Raw genomic sequence first — 25,286 nt, 5'->3', positions numbered from 1 at the left:
TGTCAACAATGTCAACTATTTTCATCGTCGTAGATTGCCGAGCTGATGGTTGAAGTGATGAAAGTCGGAAAAATAATTGAAGAATAACTTGCATTAGATTCCACTACACCATATTTTTAAAAGTTTTGTGAAAGTTCAGCGCCACGCATTCTTCACTGCTATTAAAGTGATTGATGCAGATATCTATTTGAAGATACAACTGTATTGAATCGATAGTAGTTGGAGTAAAACATCTCAAAATTCCTCCTGCCTCAGCGACTCAGGGATCCTCTCTCCGCACTGCTGATTGGTACGTACCACCCGCGATTACCTGCCGTAACTGGGTGTACGAGAGATTGCGTTACTTACAGTGCAAACTCAAATATTTATTATATCGCCGGTCTATTCACGGCATCAATTACATTCATGGCTTCGTGAAACAATCTATTCTACTTATATAGCTTATAATGAGTTTCAGTTATTACCGGTACCTATAGTTTTATCCCAATAATTATAAAGTAATTCGTTTTTTGCGATGTTCCATAATCAACTAGGAACCTTCATAGTCTCGCCATGTCTGTCTGTATATCCGTCCATCCGCGGATAATCTCAATGATCATTAGCACTTGAAAGCTTAAATTTACTATCAACATGTATATCGATCATGCCAACAAAGTGCTACAATAAATGGGGTAAGTTTATTAGGGAACCCCTGTACACGTATAGTGTTAATTCCATTATTTGTTCTGTATTTTGTTGAAATATATGAAATCAGGAATCACCATATACAAATACTAGTGCTTCTCAGCTGCATAACAATACACTGGATGCAAACCCCAATGCATTTGGAAAAGACAGATAGCTAAGTAGATCATGATGAAACTTTGTGGATTAAGACAGAGTATAAACTATTCAGACCCCATCCTTCCCCACCAATTCTGATAATCGGTAGGAAGATGCCACTATTGATGTACACCAGGGTGGGGCAACACCCTAAAATAATGTGTACCTTGCCAGCAAATGACCTGCATACTTCACTTAATTTAGATGTATATCAGATTTTTTCATAATTTTGATGTTTTATGAGTCGTGGTGGCCTAGTGGGTAATGAACCAACCTCTCGAGTATGAGTGTGTGGGTTTGATTCCATGTCAGTCAAGTATGGGTGCAACTTTCCTAAGTTTGTATGTTTTTTAGGGTTCCGTACCTCAAAAGGGAAATATGGAACCCTTATAGGATCACTTTGTTGTCCGTCTGTCTGTCTGTCTGTCAAGACCCTTTATCTCAAGAACACGTGGACGCATCAACGCTGAAATTCACATGAAATACTCAGGTCTATTGTCCCTTTAAGCTGTGAAAATATCAAACTTCTAAGCCAAGCCAATCAAAAGATACAGCCGATTATGTCGATATTTTCAACAAATTACCGACACTCGCAAAGGAATCAAAACCTACAGGATACTTCCCGTAAACTCAGAGTCTTGAAATTTGGCATGAAGCATAGTCATATAATGCAAATATAGGAAAAATTGCGAAAATCTCATTTTTTTAGTTATATAATATAAAAAAAAATATTTTAATAAAATGAAACTTACTACCTTATTTCTTACGAACGAATAAAGGTATCAAATTGAAATTTATACCAAATACCTAGGTCTATTGTCCCTTTAGGCAGTGAAAAAATCACATGAAATACTCAGGTCTATTGTCCCTTTAAGCTGTGAAAATATCAAACTTCTAAGTTAACGCGATCAAAAGATACAGCAGTTATACCGCCACCTTAGACGAATTTCCGCCACACGCTAGGGAATCAAAACCTACAAGGTACTTCCCGTGAACTCAGAATCTTGAAATTCGGCACGAAGCAGCGTTATATAGTACAGAGGAAAAATTGCGAAAATGATAAATTTGAAGTTACATAAAATATTATTTTTGCTTACATGACATAAAATATTTTTTTAATACCTAATTATAAACTTACTACCTACCCTTTTTCACATGAACGCGTAGAGATATTAAAGTTGAAATTCATATCAAACACTTCTTAAATTATAATTGCCTCTAAACTGTGAAAAATTTTAAATCATTCAAAGGTCATTGGGCACCTTAGTATGGAAATCATACCCACGGCGGATACGAACAAAATATAGCACAGTATAATGATAAAGGCTCTGATTTACTATGGCATTAGTCGCATCAATGTGAACCATGGGAATCTAGAGAAAATCAGGTGTAAACATCAAATATTTTCCTCATTTCAATGGGAATTTAAACGACCAAGTTTGACGGATTTGAGAAATCATTTCTTTGTAGTGAAAGAGTATACTCGCCGTTTATTTCCATTGTCATCAGGTCAGGATCTGATGATGGAAATCCTGAGAAATCGAGGGCAACTATCAGAAATTGTAGGCATGCATAGGATTAAAACTTGATTCTCAGATGTGTGTCTGGTGATACTATCAAACAGTGAAGGTTTAGAGCTTACCTGATGATGAAGACGTGAGAAAGTCGAGAGAACTCTACGTATGTTTAAAAAAATAAAAGATCCCATTAGTAGTGAATTCTCATCACCTAAAATAAAATAAGCTCCAACACAAGGTTACGTTATAAATTGTAAACGAGTTCCCATAACTATATCTGATCTTTGCTATCGATCCCACAATGGCAGTTAAACCTATCTATGTGGAAAGACTTCGCCAATACGAATAAAATAAGCCCAAACACGTGGTAGTTGCAACATACCGTGGAGGAGGAGTTCCCTCGACTCTCTGTAGTCTCCATAATCAAATCAGCTCCAAACCTTCACTGTTTACCAGTACCCTCAAAAATATACTCACATGTCTGGTTTTGACTCGATGCGTGCCTACAATATTCAAGAGTTGCCCTCGATTTCTCAGGGTTTCCAGATCCTCATCAGGTCCTGGTCATCCGAATTGGCATCTTCCTTCTTTATGAAAAGTCTTTAACAATAAAAACTAGCATTGCAACCTGTACAATCCTCTGAAACTGCTTGTCTTTTATATTTTAAGGGTAGTCAGAAGCCAGTAAGTCTGACCAAGGGGTATTGGTTTGCACAGGTGACTGGGTTGAGGAGGTAAGATAGGCAGTCTTTCCTTGTAAAACACTGGTACTCAGCTGCATCTGATTAGACTGAAAACCGACCCCAACATAGTTGGGGACAGGCCTGGAAGATGATGATGAGGTTATGGATAAAAATTTAAATAAGGGATTATCTTTTTCATTATTTTCCTAGCTGATGCCTAGATGGCACTGATCTTGGTGGGTGACTGCAAGGAACGGAGCGTCATATCTAATCAACGTCATATAACTTTCAGGTTGTGTAAGGAAACATACTTATCATAAGCAATAAAAAAATTGAAAATAATGAATCAGTCAGAAAAGGAGTCAGTCAGGTTATTATCTGATTGTCCTAATAACCTTTCGAATTGGATAATATTCTAATAAGATTTCGAAAACAATTAGTCGTGGGAACAATTTTTCTTTTTTAATTCTCGAAAAGAAAACCTTCCAAAAGTTGTATTTTTGTAGGATTTTACAAAAACGGTTAAATAGCAAACTTAGACCAGATTTTTCAAAGTTCAAAATAATCTTCATTCAAAGTTTTAAAGCTAAGCGTCCACTTGTCGGTATCGTACGCAACGGACGTATCGCACGCAACGGATCGTAGTATTATTTATATAAAAATTCAAACAAGTGCGTCCACCTATCCGCATCGTACGCATCGCACATCTTGTTTGAGTTTCTATATAAATAATACTACGATCCGTTGCGTGCGTTGCGTCCGTTGCGTACGATACCGACAAGTGGACACTTAGCTTATAGCCCCATTTTACGTGTACTCTACTAAAGTTCGGCCATTCAGAGAATGCGTTCCTGACACGTCGCGATTGAACTGACGACGTAACTTTGCAATGGCGTTGCAGTTACGATAAAAATATTTTTGCTGGTTGTTTACCGTTTTAACAATTGAGGAGCATTAAAACAACATTATTATATCAATAATCAATGAATGTAGTTACGTCGTCAGTTCAATCGCGACGTGTCAGGAACGCATTCTCTGAATGGCCGAACTATAATATGTTTAAAGAGTCTTATCAAGATTGTCACAAATGGAGTATCGCACACTGCATTCTAAATTCAAATCACTTTGCCTCTAGAGCTCACTTATTTTCCCCCTAAATCTGGGGGGAAAACCCCTAAGTTGGCAACCGCGCCATTATGGTGCGCGCATATGCTTATAAAATTAACCTATTAAAGTTTATTTATTAAAAACTCAGCTTAAAAATAAAGTGAGGATAAAAATCGATCCAATAACACTTTTTTTTTCTTTTTTATTACATTTGAACAGTAAGCAGCTTTAATTTACAGTATACAGTACATAAATAAAAATATAGAAGTTAACAATATTCTAAAACTGTTCACAAATAGATAGTAGAATATAAAAGCAGAAAATATATGCTAGGTTGCATTGCAGATAAACTAAAATATTTTATGTGAACACAAAGCTCAGTTAGTACGTTAAGTATTCTGAATTGAGAACCTCCTCTTTTCAGGAAGTTGGTTAAGAAGTAAGTCTATCTGCATCTCTTTTTATTCTAACTCTTCTATAACGGGCCTGCTGGAAAAGATTTCTCATGAAATAAGCTGTGCCTTTGTGTATCTGTATTCTTTGTACATAAACTGTTAAATAAATAAATAAGTTTTCACCAAATCTCATGAAAAAAAAATGTTTGGCGAAAGTTGTTTTTTTTATTTGCCTATGCTGTCCCACTGCTGGGCAAAGGCCTCCTCCAAAACCTTCCACTTTTCTCTATTCATTGCTGCTTGAGGCCAGTCCAAAAGAAAGCTGTCCAAGTCTTTCCTTCAGAAATAAGAAAATGTTTTTATTCCAAATAGGCCTTTGCAAGCTCTTATGAAAAGTCACACTAGTTGCACGGTTCCAAATAGTTGGTCTCATGGAGAAGAGCCGGTAGGAAACTCCATAGATGTGAATAAGAAACTTGTTTTTTGTTGTGCGGCAGGCGGTCGGAGATGCTGGCGGCGTGCGAGGCGGGCGAGGTGTTCGCCCTGCTGGAGGGCGGCGCGGGCGGCGCGCGCGACGCCGCCGACGCGCTGGCCGCGCTCTACGCCGCCGTGCGCGAGCCCTGGCTCACCCGCGCGCTGCTCGCCTACCACGCGCGCACCGCCTCCGCGCGCGCCCTCGACCTGCTGGCGCGCGCGCCCGACCTGCACGCGCGACACCTGCTCGACGCGCTGCAGGACCAGCTCGGCGCCGACCGCGCCGCGCGCGCGCACGCGCTGTCCGCGCTCGCGCCGCTCGTGGCGCGCCGCCCGCCCTGGCTGCACCGCCTGCCCGCGCACCCGCTCGCGCGAGCCCTGCTGCGCGCCGCGCGCCACGAGCGCGACGCGCTGCCGCTGCTGCACGCGCTGCTGGCGCTGGCGGCGCTGCTGCCCGCCGCGCCCGCGCTCGCCACCGCGCACCCCGCCGAGCTGGCCGAGGCGCTGCTGCGCCCCGCCGCGCTCGAGGCCGCGCCGCCCGCCACGCGCGCGCACCTGCAGCTCGCGCAGCTGGCGCTCTTCCACGCGCTCTACGCCACGCACCCCTGCACGCTGCTGGAGGCGCTGCGCGCGCAGGCCGCCGAGCTGTCCGCCGGCGCCGCGCGCGACGCCTGGGAGCGCGGCGTCACCGTGCTGGCCGAGTCCGTGCGCCTGCACCCCGCGCTCGTCACCGGCAGCCGCCTGCGCGAGGCCGACCCCGCCCGCTGGGCGCGCAGCGAGCCGCACGACGTGCTGGCCGACTGCCGGCGCCTGTCGCTGCACGCGCGCGCCGAGGACTCCGCGCCGTCGCCGCTGCCCGCGCCCGCCGTGCCGGCTGCACCGCCGGCCGCCGCCCCCGAGCCGGCGCCGGGGTCGGGCGCGCACGCCGCGCGCTCGGCCGGCGGGCTGCGGCCCGGCGCCGAGCCCTGGTTCCCGCTGAGCGACCGTTGCGGCGCCGACTCCGCGCCGCACACGCCGCTGCCGAGCGAGGCGGACGCGGCCGAGCCGCCCGAGGCGGCGGTGGAGGCCACGCCGGAGAACACGCCGGCGCGGGAGACGCGCGCACAGTTCCGCTTCCCCGGCGAGTCGGGCGCCGTGCGCGCCATCGGGCGGCGCTCGCGGCCCGCGTCGCCGCCGCGCAAGGAGACGTCGCCCGTGGCGCCGGGCGAGGCGTACGCGGCGCGGCTGGCTCGCGTGGCGCAGGAGCGACGCGCGGCGGACTCGCCCGTGCTGTTCGCGGGCGCGCCGCCGCCGGCCGGCGCCGTGGCGCGGCCCGAGCCCCGCGTGCCGGCCGCCGCGCTGGCGCTGGAGCCGCTCAACGGCGAGGACCGTGAGGTGCTGGAGCTGACGTCGCGCGCGGACGCCGAGTGGGAGGGCGGCGCGGGCGGCGGGGCGGGCGCGCGCGTGCGGGTGCGGGACCCGCGCGCGGCGGGCCCCCGCGGGCCCCGGGCGGCGGCGCGCGGGCCCCCGGCGCGGCGCGCGGCGTCGTGCGAGGGCCGGCTGGCGGGCGGCGCGCGGGTGTCGGTGGCGGTGCAGACGGTGGACACGTGGCCGGAGCCCTACGAGTTCATCATCGCGGACTACTTGCGTGCGATCCCCGACGACTCGCGCCGCTCGGTGAGTCGACACACTCTAGCCGGTGGTACTTGTCAATAGATAGTTGTATACGTGCGACAACTACAATGAAGCATCTATTCAATGCAGTCTATACTCTGATTGCTAGTTGCTTACAGATTTCAAATATAATGCACAGAACGCTGGCCATCCATGTAATAATCGGTCATATTGTCTGTGGACAGGTCTCTCGAAAAGTTGCGACAAAATAGAAATGATCAGTATAAGGAGGTCGTATCAGTAGCTAGCAATATATTTTTTGGAGCAGATTTATTAACGGGGGTAATATTCCCGTTTCCATAATTCGAGGAAAGTAATAAAAGTAAAGTTTTTTTTACAATTTTATATATATTTTTGGATTTTACATTATTGACAAGATACATGCATTGTTTTTTTTTTTGCCTTAAATTATAGGTAACTAGCTTCACCCGCGTCAAGTTCGGTTATATCGCGTTTCCAAAACAACTCTACAAAAGTCCGGGATAAAAACTATCCGATGTTCTTTCTCAAGGTCAACTCTATCTCTGTACCAAATTTTGTTAAAATCAGTTCAGTAGTTTAGACGTGGAAGCGTAACACACAGACAGCCGGAGAGTTACTTTCGCATCTAAAATATTAGTAGGTATAATGACCACTACTGAGCGAGAACTGATAATAATTGATCTTGATATTGAGTTGTGTAGCAGTGAGTAGACGGCACTGCTTGCGGTAGCGTCCGCGGTCGGGTTGCCTCCCTCCTTCGAAAATGTGCGAGGGGGGCGATGGCTGATCCAAGCCAGGTCGTCTTACTGACTATACAGGGATGATTTAATTCAGTGCAAAAACTTTGTCAACTTATAGTTCAATATGTTTTTATAGATACGTATATTTTTATTATGTTGTTTTTTAGTACAAAAAAGAATAGTTATTGATAGCCAAAGATGTTTGCGTAATCTTTATGTTTTGGTACCCTGTTCAACAGTGTTGATTCTAGTACCATTGCGTAGGTCTTGGCAAGGCAAAAAATGTTTACTATGACGACCAGTCCCAAATCCTTGTCCATTTCGCGTGACATCGACTAATAGAATGTGTAATATTCATAAATCATCAACGTAGATGTAGTTCATAAATCTAACTGTATTGAATACAAACTGGTAAAGTTACAAAAAAAAAACAAGAATTTGGCCTTCATAGAAAGTTTGCCTGCTCACTGCTTTAAAAAAAGACTGTGGAAACCTTTGCAGTTCACGCAGAACTAGCTTATGTATTTGATGAAAGTCTTTCAGTATTTACAATCAATTAAGGTTGAAAAGTCAGGAGACGATGTTAATCTAAATTATATAATAATTATATATTATATTAATCTTGCTCCTCAAGAGGTGCTGAGATAATGATGAATTTCTTCTTAAAAAAAGATGAATAGAAATGTTTTGAACTTTTGTCAAATCAGATGACGATTGTGTTTCCGTAGTATGACTCCATAGACTATTACAACCTTTACATTATAATAGAGTGTATCTCAAACAATGTATGATGTCTATTAACTAAGTTTAAAATTATTACACTGACGACGTATGCCTCTTAATGACTTCGCATATATGGATGACATACTTGTTTCTATGTCGATTCCATTTTTATCATTACTCAGATCGGACAGCTAATTGAGGCAAGCCCCCTAGTTTTTGTTATTCTTCACGTAAATACCTTTCTAATTATATATCATACGTTACTGTTGGAGCGTGTACCAAATCCCATACAAAGTGCCCATTGTCCTTTATGTATTATAAATTGTTAATAGGTTCTTCTAACCTACAGACAGACATGTGTTGCTGGGGAGTTTGTTGCGCCACTTCTTCTTCCCAGCAAAAACACATAGGAAGTGGTGAAGGGCGGGCGTTTTGGGGGCTGTCTTTTGTAAATTTCTGACGTTCGAAAAGTGTTGTTTTGCAGCCAAGTTGAATAAACCAATTTTGGTTTTGATTATGAGTACATAGGCTTAATACTCTGTTACACGAGCACTCTGAGCAGTAGCGAGACTAACCCCAACCCCCTGCGCAGTGCGGCGAGTCCAGCCAGCCCAGCGAGCGCCTCGACGCCTACATGGCGGAGCTGTACGCCGGCCGCGCCAGACCCACCGCCGACCTCAGCGAGCAGCTCGCGCTCGCGCACGCGCAGCTCATGTACGAGCGCTGGCGCCGCGACGCGCACGCCGAGCGCAACCGCCGCCTGCTGGGCCGCTGTCGCCAGGTGCGCGCGCTCGAGCTGCACAACGCCGCGCTCGCCGACCGCGCCCGCGCCGCCGCCCGCGAGCGCGACGAGCTGCGCGCGCGGCCCCCGCCGCCCGCGCCGCCCGCGCCGCCCGCGCCCGCCGCGCTCGACGCGCAGCTCGCGGCCGAGCGCGCCGCGCGCCACCGCGCCGAGGCCGCGCTGCGCGAGGCCGAGGCGCTGCGGGCGCTGGACGCGGCCGAGCTGCAGCGCGCGCGCGGCGAGTCCTTCGAGGCGGCGCGCCACGTGCAGGCGCTGGCGCGCGCCGCGCTGGCGGCCGAGCGCCGCGCCGAGCACGTGCGGCGGCTGCGGCGCGAGCTGCTGGTGCTGGCGGAGCGCGAGGCGCGCCTGGGCGCGGCGGCGCGCGGCCCGGCGCCGGCGCCCGAGGACCGCGCGCTGCGGGCAGCGCTGGCCCGGGCGGAGGCGGAGGCGGAGGCGAGCGCGGCGCGCGCGGACGCGGCGACGGCGCGGGCGCACGAGCTGGAGGCGGCGCTGGCGGCGCGCGACGCGACGGTGGCGGAGCTGAAGCGCGCGGCGCGGCTGGCGACGGAGGAGGGCGCGGCGCGGCTGCGGGCGACGCGCGACAAGTACGCGGCGCTGCTGCGCGTGCTGCGCGCGACGGAGGCGCGGCAGCTGGAGCGGCTGGCGGGCGCGGAGCTGGCGCCCGAGGCCGAGCGCAGCTAGGGGGCGCGGGGGGCGGGGGGACTCGCTGGACAGTGCGCGTGACGGACAGTGCGGCGCCGGGCGGGCGCGGGGGGCGGCGTCGGGAGTGACGTGGCTCACGGGGAGCGGTCGGTTCATCTTTATGTGTATCGCATCGATGTAACGCTTTTTCATATTTAGTTTTCATATGTACTGGTCGATTATTATGATTATATCTTCATGTAAACTAACTGGGTATCAATAAAAATCAAGTTTTCGTTCAAATTAGTCTTTATCTTTATCATTAAAATCCACGAGCGGATATCGCATAATAATACGTCATACATAGTATATTTGGTACAAAATTCACAACAAAGTATAATATAAATAGTTAAAATATCAACAAACTCTTATTTACAATGTACAAAATATACAAATACGTACAAAAGAATCAACAACATAAGCCTAAGATATGGTGAGTCAGGGCAGCGGCTCGACGTAGTTCTCGGGCACCAGCCCCGTCTTGCCGTTGAGCGTGCCGCGCAGCCAGCCCGGCTCGCCCGACGCCGACACGTTCGTGATGATCTGGTTGGGCTCGAAGGACAGCTCGCCCTCGCTCTCGCCCAGACACGCGTACAGCGTCCGCACGCGCCAGGCGGGGCCGCGGGCCGGCAGCGGCGACGCGCCCTGCGAGGACACCGACTCCGCCGACGAGCTGCTGGAGCGGCCCGGCCGCGCCATCTGCGCCAGCAGCGTCGCGTGCTGCGGCGAGTAGCGCGGCGCCAGCACGCGCTCGCACAGCTGCACGCACACGTCCGCGCGCTCGCCAGCGCCAGCACTCGCCATCGCCGTCGGCGACGTCCTGCAACAACAACCACCACCAGTTAGCACCAACACAACAACTCGCTGTCACTACACGCACTCCACCTCATTCGATAAACCCAAGAAGCTGGAAAGGAGCAGTCAAGTGGCTAGTTTGCGATGCATTTGTTTGCAGATACTGTTGTATATAGTCACATCACGGACATTCGAACTGCGAATACTTGTAGAAAGGATCGTCTCCAATTTTATACAGCTTCTTAGGTATATCGAGCACTTAACGAGGCGTCACAAAACTTAAAAACTTCATGCACAAACATTTTCTTTTGCACTTTTTCACAATATCTAAAGAAAGGCATGGGTCCTCTCACAACTGTTTTCAACAATTAATCTTTACGTTAACTCGCTTAGTACAAATAAACCTGATCAAGGATCGATGACAATAGTTGATCAAAAATAACATCGGCGACTTGACAGTGAATCGATGAGCAAAGAACGTAAAGAGACACCAACCCGGCAATGACGAACCCGGATAGGCAGATGATCATGGTGCAGAGAGCGAACAGCGCGGTAGTGCAGCGAGCGGCGCCGGCGCTGCAGTGCGCGGCGGCCGGCGCGCGCGCGCTATATACGCGCCCGGCAGGTGCACGCACACCTGCCGTCCCGCGCACCCCACCCCACCCCTACGCTGCTGGGACTAGGTCTACAGTGTAGCCTTGTGAAGACCATCTTTGTCTAAATGATCTACCTAGGTTTTTGATGCTAATTAACGCAAAACGACTAATACTAGGTATATCGACCTAAGTGTTCCAATTATTATAAAGACGTATGCATGTATCGTACGCTATCGCGGCCTTTCACTAGGCACATTTTATATATTCACAAAACGCGAGAGATAGGTACAATTATACAGTAAACGTGAAGTCACTCCGTATTTTGATGAAAACTGAACTTTGAGGTGTCAGGTGTAGCAAAGTATGTAGTTGAATATAGATATGATTGCAAGCGCTGTGTTCGCGCGGAGGTGGCAGGTGAACATTCCGCGCACGCGCAGCTGCCGCCCGCATTCTTATCTCTCGTAAGGATTCGCGCACCTGGCGCCCCCCGCCCTCTCCTCCTCCCGGGCAATAACTAACAAGTCCCAACAGAACGGTGTCGGTTCAATCATCCAGAATACTAACTCCCCATTGTAACGATACGGATTAGGATGAAGTTAAGTTTAACTGACTTCCTCAAAAATGAGGCTCTCAATTCAGATATCTTTGTTTTCTTTTTTCGAAATTCCGAAAGAGAAACACGAAGTAATAGTCAGAGCGCCTTCCTTTCAAAAACGAGAGAACGGGTTCGATTCCAGTACCAATGTACTTTTTTTAAGTATATCGATGCTGTGTTTCGAGTGACATAATCGTTGCGGAAACCCTGGACTACTTGAGCTTGGTATATAATGTGGAGACGACTATAAATGTCGTGAAGATATTGTTGAGTGGTAGCTAGTGGATCGGTAAGCTCAGCACTAGACGCGCGTGACAGCTGCTCGCGTCGGGCGGCGCATCTGCCGCGCACAACTCCACAACAAAAAATCTTTTCACCCCGAAGACACTCGTCTTGAATACGATGTCTATTATGTATCATTATTTACAGCTTTCATGTAAGTGCAGTAACTTGTAAATAACCGACAGTAGTTTATTTTCGGGACAACTCTATATTCAGCAACTATACCCGTACCAATGTTTAAAAAATGTAATTTTGATGCTTGTACCGGTGGCATGTGATCCACGTTACTCTGTGTATCTAGCGAAAAACAAAATTTATTTATTTATTTAGTACACTATGGAGAACTTACAGCTAAACAAAAACTAAACAGTAAAAGGAAGTCATAGTCGACAGAGAGCCAATTAAAAGTCCTCGCTTATAATAACAGCCTAGCAATAACGTGATCACACATCAGTGCAACGTTTTTATATAATAATATAAAAAACAAAACAATAGCATTTTTAAACACAAATAGAAAAAAGAATGAGTAGATAGATCTAAATTTCAAAATAATAAACTAAATCTGGCAACATTTTCTTCACCTACATAATTGAATATTCTGCTTCAATACTTGAGATATGTCTTGTGGCAAATTTAATTTCATTAATTTTAGTATTTTTTTTAATTAAATGAATTGAATACAGTAACACTGCAGTATTGCATTATTCGTGTCACTCACATAACAGGCTGTGCTCAATACAAATAGGTTTTACGAACCAAAAGGATCCTTGTGGATATAAAGGAGAGCACACAGGTGTGCACCGCGGCGCGGATGTGCGAGGCGAGGACGGCGCGGGGGGGGAGGGGGAGGCGGGATAATAAGGCGGTAGTTTTTGTAAGGAACAGCTGTGTCGGGCAGGCTCCGCGCGCGACTGATGTCTGTCAGGTATGCGCAGTCGGTTTATTGCCATTTACTCCAAACCATTGTTCTCTGTTACAGAAGTTAGCATAATTTTTTTGACTTGGGTTCATAAATTTGCGGAAAAAAGTACATAATATTAAAAAAATCTCTCTCAATTCTCCAAATTGGCTCCAAAAGAATTTGTGATTCGTCAACAAGATAAAAAGCCTTTGACTTTGTTAAAAGGTATTTTGTCATAAAATATGTTTAAAAAAAACCAACAAGTTGCACCCGAAGACCGCTGGCAGAAGTAAAAACTGGAATGAATAAATAATCTTACAAGAATTGCTTTAATTAGCGGTATAACAGTACTATCATTGTATGCTAAAATACAATTATTTTTTTATTTTTTTTTTTTCCAAAAAGTGCCCAGCGCCGCTAAACCACTTTTCACATCGAAAATACGCCGATTCAGTTTTGGATACCACTCAAAGCAGTTTTCAACATCAATTATATTATACATTGTAGAACAGTCTGATAAATAATATACACCTCTATAAAAGTGTGGTAAGCAAGGTCGTTATAAAGCCGAGAATTGTAATGATAATGTTTGGATACGTTTTTGAATACAATTTACGAAAGAAAAACTGCAGTCGATTTGTGTTAATACTTTTATTTATTAACCTTATTATCAAATAAACGATTATAACGTAATGCTCCTATATATTTTTTATGGCGTCTGTACTTAACATTTTTGGAGCTCGGGGGAAGGATTTTAGTTTCCTTAAAGAATAGTAAAAATACTATTCATTAAATAGTATTTTTCGCTTTGTTACGTTCGGAAGGAATGTGTGGAGCGGGTGGGAATGAACCGTGCGGTCGGCGGAGACAAATCGCGACTCGCGTATGCAGAGCAGAGGGCAGCGGATGCTACTGTGTCGACTGTGTGCTCAATGCGTGTTCCTTTACTACTTGTTTGTACTTTACTTTAATAATATATTTATTGAAATTACCGGAACTTAACGTACGTCTACAAGGTACTAAGGATATGAGATCCCGTCACAAGGGTTTATTGCCACAGAAACACAATCAGTGTCAGGTAGCGGCGACGCGAGGAGAGCGCGCGAGCCCGACACACTTCACAAAGGATTTTTTTCTGTAGGAGCCGTTAACCTTGAATTAGTTAATCACTACATCTGTCTGTCGGTTCCTATGTGTGCCAAAATCTTTTAAACCACGCAACGGATTTTGAAGCGTTTTTTTTTAATAGATAGTTTAGTGAAGTGGAAGGTTTATAATGTACATATTATAACGCATGCATAATACTATTTGGTTCGCTTATATTAAAATGCCGACTGAAGACCACGAGATAAATCCAAACTATTTAAAATATACGTGCTACAGTATTGTGCACCATAAAAAAGGTCAAGTCCGCGATGTGTCTCTTCGGATAACAAACAATAACCATTTTTATCATTTACATTTTACGGGAAAAATGTCTTATTCACGAAGTGATTATTAATAATTACCTTTAATACATTGTTAATATAGATCAATATACCTACAGTGTAATCTATACTAATATTATAAAGCTGAAGAGTTTGTTTGTTTGAACGCGCTAATCTCAGGAACTACTGGTCCGATTTGAAAAATTCTGTCAGTGTTAGACAGCCCATTTATCGAGGAAGGCTTTAGGCTACTTTTTATCCCGGTACGGGAAGTAGTTCCCACGGGATGCGGGTGAAACCGCTGGCAGAAGCTAGTTTAATATAATATTTCCGAAGGATATTACAGATGTACAATGCAGGGACATAGCGGAGCCGGCCCGGCTGGAGGTGCTAAGTAGGTTACGTAGTACAGGATTAGCTTAAAACTATGTTTTATATCGGCGGATTTCAGTAAGCTATCTCTGTGCCAATTTGATTACTAGAGATAGTAATGTCGAAACTCGTGGGAGTAGCGGCTCGATGCTCGGCAGCATCAAGGGGTGACAGAAACGGAATGACAACACGCCTTGTATCTAGATTAATCCTCAGAACAACAGAAAATTCGCGGGCGCTGAATCAGTCGCGCTGTCTAAGCCGCTCTAGTTACTAATTTTATATGTACAGTCATGGAATTTGAAAAGAATTCCGCATTTTTAATGTAAAGACGAGGGCATATAGTTTCTGAATACGCGAGCGAAGCGAGCGGGAAATTTAGATTATTTTTTAAGACTCAGTACCAAAACTACGTAAAATGTAGCCCAAAAGTACTTTTTGTTTGTAGTGAAATGCAAAAACGATGACACATAGTTTCTGAATACGCGAGCGAAGCGAGCGGGAAATTTTAATTATTTTTTAAAACTCAGAACCAAAATTAGGTAAAAGGGCTACATTTCAAACCTTAATTTTTTTCTGTTGGTCAAGTAAGATGGATAGCAAGTATAGCAACGTCGCGAAGCAAAGCTTCTCGGACCACTTGGAATGCCTCCAGGGACCACCGGTTAAGAACCACTGATTTAGAGGATGGTCAATAGGAAGGGCGCCGCGAGCAGCGTCCAGCATGTACAACGACATGTCCTACTGTGCTGTATCGCTCTACTAGGTACCTATGTCCCAACACATGTTTAGTGCTTACACATTCAAACATATACACACTTTATCGAAAAATACCATCTTGAAACAGAGCGAGATCTCTACATCTATACTCATTTTCTATTAACAAACGAGTACCTACCCACTGAAGATGTTCACTTGTTTTGTGTTAGTTCACGTAAATAACATAAAGTGCACACTACCACTGTATACATAGTGTCATTTTTTCTTCCTTTATTAGTTGTAGGTTGTTGTAAATATAATATCAACGACAAGCTCAAAAATTTAAATCATAAAATAATTATTTTATTTTGTTTTTAGTAAATAAAAGTATTCAATATGAATGTGATTTAACAAATTAATAGCAAGAACGTCGGCTCTGGCCCCGCCTCGACTTCGAAATTGTGCGAAACATATACTCAATACTAACTTGTAAAAGAAAACTATAATTATTCGTGTATACTCGTTGTCTAATCTTATTTCTATCCAAACGCGAATGGTCATTGCAGAGCGTTTTTCTATCACTGAATCACAGTGATGAAAAAAATTGCGAGTTGCAGTTTTGTACAACATAAGTTCGAAAAACTAGCCTATTACATAGTGTAATAGGAAATACAATAACTGTGCAGTTGCGCGATATCATTAAACAATATAAACAAATGCTATGGGGCCCCGTACAAAAGGGGGCTTTTTATTTCCATTGTAATGTTATTGACTTCAGCCGTACTGTGATTACAATGACGTACATTTCAGGGTGTTGGGATGGTTGCCGGGACGCGCAGGCGGCGGGCGCGGGCTCCTCGCAGCACAACAGTAGCACACGTGTACAACAGTGGACATGACGTGGAGGAGTGCGAGTCAGAAGTGCGTGTACCTGAGCGGCTGCAGGAGGGGCGGCTGGTGGGGCGGCTGGTGGGGCGGGTGGGGCGGCGGCGCGAGGTCGTCGGGCAGCTCGAGCAGCGTCTCCACGAGCACGTTGTAGAACTTGAGCTCGAGGATGGAGGCGACGGTCTCGCGCTCGGCGCGCAGCAGCGTGGGCCCGAAGCACACCGCCAGGTTCGACGCCGACATCAGGTTCTTGTCGCTGCGCGCCGCCACCCTGCACAGTGTACTCTAGTTAGTCTGCTATCCCTGAAGTCATTTCAAACTGAAACATATAATGCTGCGGGAATTCGTAAGACGAAGTTCTGCGAAATGCTCTCGAGGTCGTAACAAACAATACGCACGGATGAAGTATTTGTGCAAAAAGAATTTTCACGCCTGTTTACGTCGAGATAAATTGCCTACTCAAAAAGAAGTCCCTACAGTCCGGCTTACAGATGATGTCTTATACTATGGAATATGTGCATTGCGTATGTCTTTATGACAGGTTTTCTTTTTGAGAATTAAAAAATTTTCCAAGAGCTAGTTTGATGGCGTCGTACCTACTGTTGCCTGGCCCTATCCAAAATGCTAAGGCTAAAAAAAACGATGTAAGCTAGCAGCTAGGAAAAGCATTAGAAAATAAAAGAAAATTCGTGATTCGCGACAGAGTCGAGAGTAGGTGTGTGTCGGAGTACGTACTTGCGCAGATGTCGCAGCACGAGCGTCAGCATCTCCCGGTTGTGCGGCGGCAGCGCGCGCAGCAGCGCCGCCACGCCCGCCGCCCGCTCGCCGCGCCGCTCGCACTCTGCAACACGCGCGGGGTGAGCACGGGCACGGCGACACACGACACACAACACACACACACGTACTGGCCACGGCGAGGAACTGCGCGTGCAGCGCGCGGGTGAGCAGCGGGTCGGGCAGCGCGCGCAGGTAGCTCTTGAGCGCCGAGGTGAGCGTCTTGGTCTCCCAGTGCAGCGGGTCGTCGAGCGGCGGCAGGCGGCGGCCGGGCGCGGCGCAGGCCACGAGGCGCGCCACCTTGCTGGCCACGCCCGCCACGCGGTACAGGCCCTGCTCCTCCAGGCCGCGCGCCTCGATGGCGGCCAGCACGCGGCGCACGAAGGCGAAGCCCGCGTCGTCCAGCGCGGCGGGCGCGGGCGGCGGCGCGGGCGGCGCGGCGCGGGCGCCCGGCTCGCGCAGCGCGGCCAGCCAGGCGGCGCGGTCGCGCTCGCCCAGCGCCTGCAGCACCAGCGCCGGCCGCTCGCGCTCGTCGGGCACGCACTCCCAGCAGAAGCGCCGCTCCACGGGCTCGGCGCAGGCGCGCGCGCCGCACACCGCCAGCGCCTCCGTGCCGCCCGACGTCTTCACGTTCATCTGGTTGTAGGGCGTCAGCGACAGCTGCCGCGACGCCTTCTCGTACGTGCAGTACTGCTTGCTCCACGTCGTCGTGCCGAACGCCTCTGCACACACCCATCGCATACGTTGCATTGTTCAGCCTCACGCAGGCATCGCACGACACATTAGTGGATGAAGCTTGGAGGTACTCACTTTTCTCCATGAGGAAGAGGTAGCCGGCGCGCGAGTCGGCCCCGCCCGGCTCGTCGGCCGCCTGCTCCTCCTTGTGCTGCAACAGAGCGGGGTGAGGCTGCGGCTCGCGGGCCAGCGCGGCGCACGCACACACACTTACCATCTGGCGCACCTCCATCATCTTCTTCATGAGCGACTCGGTCTGCTTGCTCATCTCCTCGAAGTTGGTCCGCGTCTGCAAGCGGCGCGCGGTTAGTAAGCCACACTGTCACACGAGCAGGCACACACACACACACACGGCACAGACACACAGCACACACACAGCACACACTCACCCGCTGGATGCGCAGCTGCAAGTCCTTGACGCGCGGCTCGGCGTCGGCGTGCACGTCGTGCGCCGTGTGGTGGAAGGTCCACCAGCCGAACACGAAGCCCAGCAGCGTCTCCACCAGCTCGAACTTCTTGCGCTCCTGCACCGCCTGCAGCTGGAACACGTACTCCAACGACGCCTGGCAGAAGTCGCGCTCCGCCATGTCCATCGCCGCGTCCGCCTGTACAACACACACTGTACTGCACACGACGGCACACTCCAAAACACTTCATTGTAGAGGTATAATAAAAGGATTGTTTGTTTCTTTACTCGAACGCTCAAATCTCAAGATTACTATTAGGTAACAACCTATTTTTCAGAAGGCTACATGCAACACTGGTGCGCAGAGTAGTTCCTACAAATAAAATAAAATGATGCACACTGGCAGAAATTAGTATGTACATACATATGTAGATATGACTGCTAGAAGAAGTTGGATTAGGGAAGTCACTTTATACATTTATAAATATGTGGCATGGCTAAATGTTAACCCACCAGACGGGACAAAAACTTTTGATGTGGGCAAGATCAGTTCGTCAAGTCCTCTGTGGGAAGTCTGTTCATATATGCTCCACTGCGGCGAAAGTGAAACACTTTGGGGTCGGTTTGGTGTAAAGCGCGGTGGGCGAGGTTACCTCCTGGAAGACGGCCTCCGGCTTCTTGGTGGAGAGCGAGAGCGTGCGCTCCTGGCTCTGGCAGAACTTGGCAGTCTTCTTGTCGAACTTCTTCTTGCCCTCCTTGACGGCGCCGATGTGCTCCTTGCGGAAGCGCTCGAGCGGCTGGATGATCTGCTCGTGTGCGCGCCCCAGCTGCAACACAACACACGACATTGGCGACTCTGACCACCAAGTCATATACATATTTATGTACCTAGTTAATGTTTTTGACGTAGCGATCTCTACGAAACTTGCAATAATGCGAACCAAAAGGTGACCGTAAGTAATAAGTATACCTAGTGCCTGTAGAAGTGGCTTGCAACACAAACCCTGCCTCAAGAAGAAGGAGCACATGCCCGGGCACAGACAACGATACAACACATTTTGTTCATAGAAGAGAATCCCGGGCATTGACCTCTCGCGCAGACCATCTCGTGTTGTTTATTAAGAAATTCGCGCGTGAGAGCGCTGCCCAATACAAGTGGTCTGCGACATAATTCGCTACCTTGTGGCTAAATACAAATTAATTGAACCATATCTCATATCTAAAACATGGATATTAGTGTAGGTACACATATGTTATATAGCAACCGCAGCGCAGCGCCGGCTCCTCACCGAAGAAACGTCTCTGGCGGGGAGTAGAAACCGTTCACAAATAGTTGGAGCTTCCCCGAGAAGCTTCCGCGTCGTAGGGCGCGTGCTCTACAGTCGAGCAGTGAATGGGAGGCGGCGGGACGTAACGCGCGGCTAATTGTGTCAACGGCCTCATTAGCATGCGGCGCGCGCTGCGGGCCGGCCGCGCGCCGCATGCCGCGCCGCGCTAACGGAATCGAAAGTGATTCCTGAAGGTCGCCCCGGCGTGTTTACCAACAAGGCCGGCAGGACGCGCTCGCCACTAGTTCTCCTTGACATTGGACGGCGTTCACTAAGCCCCGATGGCCTAATACATACGTATAGCTTCCGCCCGTCGTTCATCTTACTAACTCTCGGGCCCGGCGGACGAGCCACTCAATATCTTTGCAAAGTTTTCTTCCAAAATATACATATAAAGCTAGTGATAAAAATTCGAACTATAATAGCACACTAGTCCAGGACTGGCGAACCATGACAAAATGTATTTTCCACACTCAAATAAAATAGAGCCTTAAATTAATTAAGATATCTGCACTCTAATGCTAAAAAAATATTTGCAAATTAGCGAATCAAAAACAAACAAAAAATACTATGCCACGAAACTTTTACCCTAAACTTTTTGTTGTTTTTTAGGGATTTAGCACATAAGTCAAAAAATAGGTGACCTAATCACCTTCCTTGCTTGTTTAAGGGAAAGATAAAACAGTAACAATGCTACCCAACAGAAGGTTAACGGAAAAGAGGTAGACAACCCAATAGACGGGCCGACGACATGAGGCAGGTGCCAGGTATAACAAGGAGTACAGAGCCGTAGCCACAGAGATCCGAATGGAAATAGGTTAGAGGAGGTCTTTGCAAACTGGCAAACGGACACACAAAGAGTGAAGAAACACCAAATACGGGAAATCTCTTTGAGTTATTAATTTAAGTGATACATCTATACTAATATTATAAAGCTGAAGAGTTTGTTTGTTTGTTTCTTTGTTTGAACGTGCTAATCTCAGGAACTACTGGACCGATTTGAAAATATTTTTCAGTGTTAGATAGCCCATTTATCGAGGAAGGCTATAGGCTACTTTTTATCCCTGTACGGGAAGTAGTTCCCACGGTATGCAGGTGAAACCGCTGGCAGAAGCTAGTCTATACTAATATTATAAAGAGGAAAACTTTGTTTGTTTGGTTGTAATGGATAAACTCAAAAACGACTGGACCGATTTTAAATATTCTTTCACCATTAGAAAGCTATATTATCTGCGAGTAACAGGCTATATTTTATCCCGGTGCGGGCAGCAGCTCCCACGGGACGCGGGTGAAACCGCGGGAAAACGGCTAGTATTTAATAATACTTAAATATATATCACTTAAATCCAAAAAATAAATGAATAAATGTGTTATGAAACGCAAGATTAGAGTAGGGGTGTAATGTGTTAGTACTGACCATGCGGTCGCGCTCGTCCTCGATGGTGCGGATGAGCGTGGCGAAGTGGTGCAGCGAGCGGCTGATGACGCGCTCGTCCTCCGTCATGGACGCGCCGATGCACGCGAACTCGAACTGTTCCATGCTGGTGGCCAGCGCCTGCTGCGCCGCGCCCAGGCCTGCAACGCCACAATACTCGCGACATCATTCATACATACGTCACCTACATATCAACACTCAACTGAATTTACTTTATAATATTACTAGCTTCCGCCAGAGGTGTCACCCGCGTCCTGTGGGAACTACTTCGCGCATCCGGATAAAAAGTAGCCAGTAGTATTATGGTATGTGACGCTCAAATCAGACGGTAAAGATTACGACTTACAAAATAATTAATGTTCCTATAAGAATAACAATATACATAGACAGGATTAGCTAATTCACGCGGTCCGGATAATGAGAACTGTCTACCCAACCATCTCCTAACAATTTAAAAACTCCTACAGAGCATTTGTTTAGCAGTTGCAAGCTAAGTATGTAAGCTTGGTTGAGTTTAACATAGAAAGATGTAAGGCAGCCACAGCCACCTGCCTTGCAGCCAACTTATCAAATCAAGTAGATTTTAGTAGATGGTCGAGGGGCGACCGAGTGAGTGGTCACGTGTCCGCGGGTGCGGAGTGCTGCGCTCAGCGCGACATGGCGCCGCGGAGGTCACTCATTGTCCTACATATTTGTACATCGTAGGTACTACCTTTTAACCTATACCTACACGTAAGTTATAGATTTTACAGTCATCAATTTATTGTCATTAAGTGTAGACGATTTTCGACATGGTTTTATTTATTATATTAATTACGTGGCTATCGTACACAGCCGGGCGAGTTGCGGAGTGCGCGTGTGCCTGTTCAAGGACGAGATTAAGAAACGTGCAGATAATGAGTGTATGTAGTGAACTATCGCGATGTGGCGATAGCGTTTCGAGCAAGTTTAGCAAGGCTGATTGTCCCGCGCGCGTAGCGCGGGACAATCAGTGAGCGAGGTTATCGAGCGCGCCTGACTCACGCGCCCAGCCCCGCCGCCATGCCACCGCTATAGCCTGCTCAGTTCCGACACTGATATACATATGTTATGGACCAAGTGATAAATTGAGCAGTATACATAATGCCCGGTCATTATGAAAAATGCCCAATATGAGAGCGCAATTTGATAATAATTATTCAAATAATCAAATTGACCGGGCACTATACATATTGCCCGTGACCTTTTGGGCAAAGTAATACAAGCAAAGTAATAACATATTTATATTCAATTTTTTATTGTTATTGCCATTTAATTTAAAATAAACTAAATATTAAACCACTTAAATAATCAGCCTCATGATTTGGATTAATTATGAAGGACTTCTGCCTTAAAAATCCACTAGTTTTTGCATTTAAAAGTTAAGGAAAGTCATATTTAAAGGGTGCTTATTAAACAGGCTCCTTTTTAATATAATTATTCGCCCCGAATAATGTATGTTGCCTTCTAAATTACTAAGTCAGCCACAATTAACGAGCATCTAAATAATACTATCTCAGCCACTCGTTATCTTCTAAGTAAACCGCTCTAAATACAACTCCGCATGATGGTTATTTTTTAGCATCTAAATTTGTAGCATGCGTTCTAACAGTAAACTTCTAAAATACTATTAAATGACATCATAAAATTTATTTATTTAGCTTCTAATTTTTTAACTCAGTACGTTTAAAATGTAAGCAAGCAACATGCAGCAAGCATGGCTTCTGTCACGGCTCCGGTGCTGCGGGGCTCCGGCGGTCCCATGCGAGCTTATCGTCGCAGATGGTTTTCACGCTCACCGCCGCAGCTTCGGCTTGCTGGCCGGCTCTGAGCCGGCCAGCCTCAGCCGCGTCGGCGAGCGTTAAAACTACCTGCGCCTCAGCTCGCAGGCCGCCTCGCCCCTCCACACTTACGCGGTTTTGAATTGCACTCTAGGGGTAGGACAGACAAGACTACGTGGAGTCGGTTTTGCAGCGATACGTTTTCGTCACATCATCCTCCGAGCCTTTTTCCCAAACTATGTTGGGGTCGGCTTCCAGTCTAACCGGATGTAGCTGAGTACCAGTCCTTTACAAGGAGCGACTGCCCTATCTGACCTCCTCAACCCAGTTACCCGGGCAACTGTTAGGCCGCTGCCTCGAATTTTGCGGGCAGCGGGGCGGCAGCGGCGGCGGCGCGTTCGGTCACCGTTTTGACTGGAGCTCACCGCTCGTTGCCCGCTCCCGCGCCGCTGTATTCGAGGGCCGGTCCATTTGATTATACGCGTAAGATCCTGCCGCTCCCGCGCCGCCGCCGCTGCCGCCCCGCTGCCCGCAAAATTCGAGGCAGCGGCCTTACGTGGGATACGTTTTCGTCACTAACTTCAATTTTTTGCTTTATTATCAAATTGCCCAACTGTCATGTAGCAATATAATAATGCCCGTGCAATGTGATAAATAATGAAGTTAAGATAGTTATTAATCACTTAGCCCGATAAAGCTAGACATTATTCATAATGCTCGGGCATTATTAATAATGCCCGAATTAATCACATGGTCCATAACACATATATTACATACCTCCCTTTAACCAGAAAAAATCAAAGGAATTACATAACAAACTTCCAAATAGTTGCAAAAAAATCTAAATAAAAAATTGTCTGGTGGGAGCTATGATCCTTGGCAGTTATTACGGGTAGTCAGAAGCCAGTAAGTCTGATACCAGTTTAACCAAGTGGTATTGGGTTGCCTGGGTAACTGGTTCGTGGGGGTCAGATAGGACAGTCGCTCCTTGTAAGCACTGGTACACAGCTACATCTGGTTAGACTGGAAGCCGGTCCCAACATAGTTGATAAAAAGGCGGGAGGATGGATGATGGTAGGTGCTATGAGCAATCAGAATCCAGAGGGTCTGACAACCAGTCTTACCAAGAGGTATTATATCAAAAAATAAACATTTATTTGTTTCTTTGTGCCTGAACAGCTCCAAAACTAGTGAACTGATTTGAAAAATTATTTCACTGATAGAAAGCTACATTCTTCCCAAGTAACATACTATATTTTGAACCCAGTATGGGCAATAGTTACCACAGGATGCAGGTGAAACTGTGTGAAAACAGCTAGTAAAATATGTATAGAATGAATATTGCTGACACAGCCTGCCACTGGTGACTCTATTGTGTAATGTGCTGCATCTAGCAGACACTCACTGCCTCCACTGTCCAATATTACATAATAAAATGCATGTTATTTGTTTGTATAATTCATACATTCTAATCTAATAAATATAAATGACTTCCTACCAATAAGGTGGGCTAAAATTAATTTAATTTATCCTGTTTAAAATGAGTTTTCCATGATGCAATACAAACAACAAACACAAGTGTAGGCAAGGCAGCACATGTGTCTGCGCTGTCACTTACAGTTAAGTGGTGCTAATTAACAACATCATTGACATGGATACCGCCGCTCAGCATGAATCACTGCAGCACAACGCCTGCTGCACACTCACACGTCGAATATTTCAATGTGTATGAAGTAATTTGACAGATTTACACAATTACATGTATCTACATCACATACTTTAGAATTTTACATAACTATAGTGGATACAAGGTTTTGTATTGCTAGCATGTGATCCATTTATGAAATGAATATTTACTGAGAAGTTCCAGAATATAATATGTAAGCAAATACACATTGATATAATTCAAGAGTAGTATTCCTTGTATTATGTCAGCAGAGCACAACAGATAGAGCACAATGGCACAGGTAGTGTGTGACAAGGCAAACATTAACAAAACCAGTTGTGCTAGTGATTCACACATGGACATACAGCTGTGTTGCATGTGTGTGTGTTTGTTGTTGTGTCACACTCCACAAAGGACTGATTAACTCTTATCAGCCAGACTGCTGCCAGTACTTGCAACTACCAAGGTGCACTCACTAGCCATCCACATACTTTCCTGATAATTCTGTGGACCAACCGCAATTGTATTAATGCCCATGCACATAGCTTCATTAAATAATTCATTATAACATTAAATACAAATGTAAATCTTCAGGTACCGAGTACATAAGAGTGAGGATAGCCGCAGCATTCCGCTGTGTGTGTACTAGAGCGGCAGTCGCGACTTACGCTTGGCGGCCTGCACCACATCCTTGACTTCTTTGATGAGCCGCTTGATCTGTTGGCTGGTGCGCTCCAACTCCTTCTCGTGCCTCTGCAGGTTCTCCCGGAACTGCGGGCTGTCCGCGAGGCACTCTGTGAACTCGAGCGGCTGCAGGCCCACGCCCATCGTCACCCACTCGCAGTCTCACTCGCGCTCACAACACCATGCACTTTCACCGCGCGCGATGCGGCGCCAGCATCGCGACCGGCTGTCCCGCACTCGCCACCTCTCGGACGGATTCACTGCGATCAGGCTGAGCTGACCACTACACTCTAACACTACACTATTTAGCAAAACGAATAAAAAA

At 47.0% G+C, this 25,286-nt stretch overlaps 2 protein-coding genes across 6 annotated transcripts; one reads left to right on the top strand and one right to left on the bottom strand.

Moving 5' to 3' along the window:
* Window positions 1-9,822, top strand: LOC124635554 (hamartin). The gene is made up of 3 exons (XM_047171467.1): window positions 1-289; window positions 5,022-6,654; window positions 8,689-9,822. Exons 2-3 carry the CDS (start codon window positions 5,032-5,034, stop codon window positions 9,577-9,579), a joined length of 2,514 nt encoding a protein of 837 aa, XP_047027423.1. The 5' UTR covers window positions 1-289; window positions 5,022-5,031; the 3' UTR covers window positions 9,580-9,822.
* Window positions 9,811-25,286, bottom strand: LOC124635555 (rho GTPase-activating protein Graf). Of its 5 annotated transcripts, XM_047171471.1 has the most exons (10): window positions 24,946-25,286; window positions 20,795-20,952; window positions 18,703-18,876; window positions 18,033-18,248; window positions 17,858-17,932; window positions 17,719-17,794; window positions 17,040-17,630; window positions 16,870-16,975; window positions 16,181-16,405; window positions 9,811-10,399 (listed from the first exon to the last, which is right to left on the bottom strand). In XM_047171471.1, the coding sequence occupies exons 1-10, from the start codon at window positions 25,103-25,105 to the stop codon at window positions 10,018-10,020; spliced, it is 2,163 nt and encodes a 720-aa protein (XP_047027427.1). In that variant the 5' UTR covers window positions 25,106-25,286; the 3' UTR covers window positions 9,811-10,017. The 5 variants fall into 5 exon arrangements, with proteins under 5 accessions (XP_047027427.1, XP_047027426.1, XP_047027425.1 ...); XM_047171470.1 differs by having other exon boundaries at window positions 17,719-17,932; XM_047171469.1 differs by having other exon boundaries at window positions 16,870-17,630.

The sequence above is a fragment of the Helicoverpa zea genome, chromosome 13, assembly GCF_022581195.2.
Source record: "Helicoverpa zea isolate HzStark_Cry1AcR chromosome 13, ilHelZeax1.1, whole genome shotgun sequence".
In the NCBI taxonomy this organism is placed as follows: Eukaryota; Metazoa; Arthropoda; class Insecta; order Lepidoptera; family Noctuidae; genus Helicoverpa; species Helicoverpa zea.
The sequence above is the reverse complement of the archived record's forward strand: the minus strand, read 5'-3'. Positions and strand labels throughout refer to the sequence as shown.

Coding starts and splice junctions, on each gene's coding strand:
- LOC124635554 (XM_047171467.1), top strand. CDS start 5,032: ATGCTGGCGGCGTGCGAGGCGGGCGAGGTGTTCGCCCTGCTGGAGGGC. Junction 6,655..8,688: donor CCGACGACTCGCGCCGCTCG/GTGAGTCGACAC, acceptor CCCCCTGCGCAG/TGCGGCGAGTCCAGCCAGCC.
- LOC124635555 (XM_047171468.1), bottom strand. CDS start 25,105: ATGGGCGTGGGCCTGCAGCCGCTCGAGTTCACAGAGTGCCTCGCGGAC. Junction 18,249..18,702: donor CGGAGGCCGTCTTCCAGGAG/GTAACCTCGCCC, acceptor TGTGTTGTACAG/GCGGACGCGGCGATGGACAT. Junction 10,400..16,180: donor CCCCTCCTGCAGCCGCTCAG/GTACACGCACTT, acceptor TTGTTGTTGCAG/GACGTCGCCGACGGCGATGG.